General features: G+C 50.1%; 1 protein-coding gene across 1 annotated transcript; it reads right to left on the reverse strand.

The window, feature by feature from the left end:
* Positions 1-538: 538 nt before the first annotated feature.
* Positions 539-1,138, reverse strand: LOC148578881 (uncharacterized). The gene has a single exon (XM_088503249.1). It carries the CDS (start codon positions 1,136-1,138, stop codon positions 539-541), a length of 600 nt encoding a protein of 199 aa, XP_088359375.1.
* Positions 1,139-1,364: the final 226 nt, after the last annotated feature.

Genomic DNA, 1,364 nt, shown 5'->3' on the forward strand with positions numbered 1-1,364 from the left:
GCATCAGAATCTGATTGTAGCCGGAATATGCGTCCATGAAGTTGAGGTATCGGTGACCGGATGCAGCGTCTACCAATCCGTCGATGTTTGGTAGGGGAAAGGCGTCCTTCGGACAAGCTTTGTTGAGGTCCGTGTAGTCGACGCACATTCGCCATTTCCTGTTAGATTTTTTCACTAGTACGACGTTGGCTAGCCAGGTCGTGTAGGGGAGTTCCCGGATGAAGTTGGCCTCGAGTAGGGCTTTAACTTGTTTTTTTATTTCGGTGGCTCGGTCTGCTGACATTTTTCTTCTCCTTTGTGCCACTGGTTTAGCTTTGGGGTCCACGGCTAGATGGTGGGACATTAGGTCGGGGTTTATTCCCGGCATATCGGCTGGTGTAAATGCGAACAAGTCTCTGTTCTGTTTCAGGAGTTGGGAGAGTTCTTCTTTAAGATCGTATGGGAGGTTCCTATTAATGAAGGTGTATTCTTCCTTGGTTGGCCCTATTTGTAGCTTTTCCATGTCTCCTTTTGGTTCTGGCCTGGGTTGGCCGTCTTGTCACGCATCTAGGTCGGCTAGGAATACTCCGGCTACGTCTCGAGATTTTTTCCTTAGGGCTAGGCTGGTGTTGTCGCATTCGGCTGCGACCTCTCGGTCCCCGTGGATGGAACCGACTGAGCCGTCGTCGGTTCTGAACTTCATGAGGAGGTATTTGGTAAAGATAACTGCAGAGAAATCGTTGATTGTTTTTCTTCCGAGAATCACGTTATAGGCTGTGGAGTCTTTTAGGACTACGAATTCGGATAGGATTGTCTTTTTCTGGTTGCTTGTTCCTATGGTGATGGGGAGGGTGATTGAGCCATCTGGTTTGAGAAAGTTGTCCCCAAGTCCCGTGACGCCGTGGCGGTGTGTTTGGAGGTTGTCGTTGTGGAGTCCGAGTTTATCGAAGGCTCCTCGGAAGAGGATGTTCGAATCTGCCCCGGTGTCTACCAGTATCCTTCGTACTAGGCCTGTTCCAATTCTAGCTGAGATGACGAAGGGTGCATCTTCGGCTGAGGTGCTATGTTGGCAGTCCTCTGGTAAGAACGTTATCGTATTGTCGGCTGCGGAGATTGGGGCTTGGTTTCTTACAGCCATTACCTTGAGGTCTTTCTTCATTGTTAGTTTTGACTTGCTCGGTACGTCCTTGCCTGTGATGACGTTTACTATGATGGTCGGATCTCCCTCTGGGCTTTCCCTGGGGGGTTGCTTTTGGGTTCTCGGGTTACGCCCTTCTCTCTCCGACGACCTGTCTCTCTCCTGGCGTCTCGGTTTTCTGATGATTTTGGCAAATTCTGAGAGTTTGCCGTCCCGTATGGCTTGTTCCAGGGCGTCTTTAAAGTCG

This window comes from Arachis ipaensis, chromosome B1, assembly GCF_059453495.1.
Source record: "Arachis ipaensis isolate K30076 ecotype BB chromosome B1, ASM5945349v1, whole genome shotgun sequence".
NCBI lineage: Eukaryota > Viridiplantae > Streptophyta > Magnoliopsida > Fabales > Fabaceae > Arachis > Arachis ipaensis.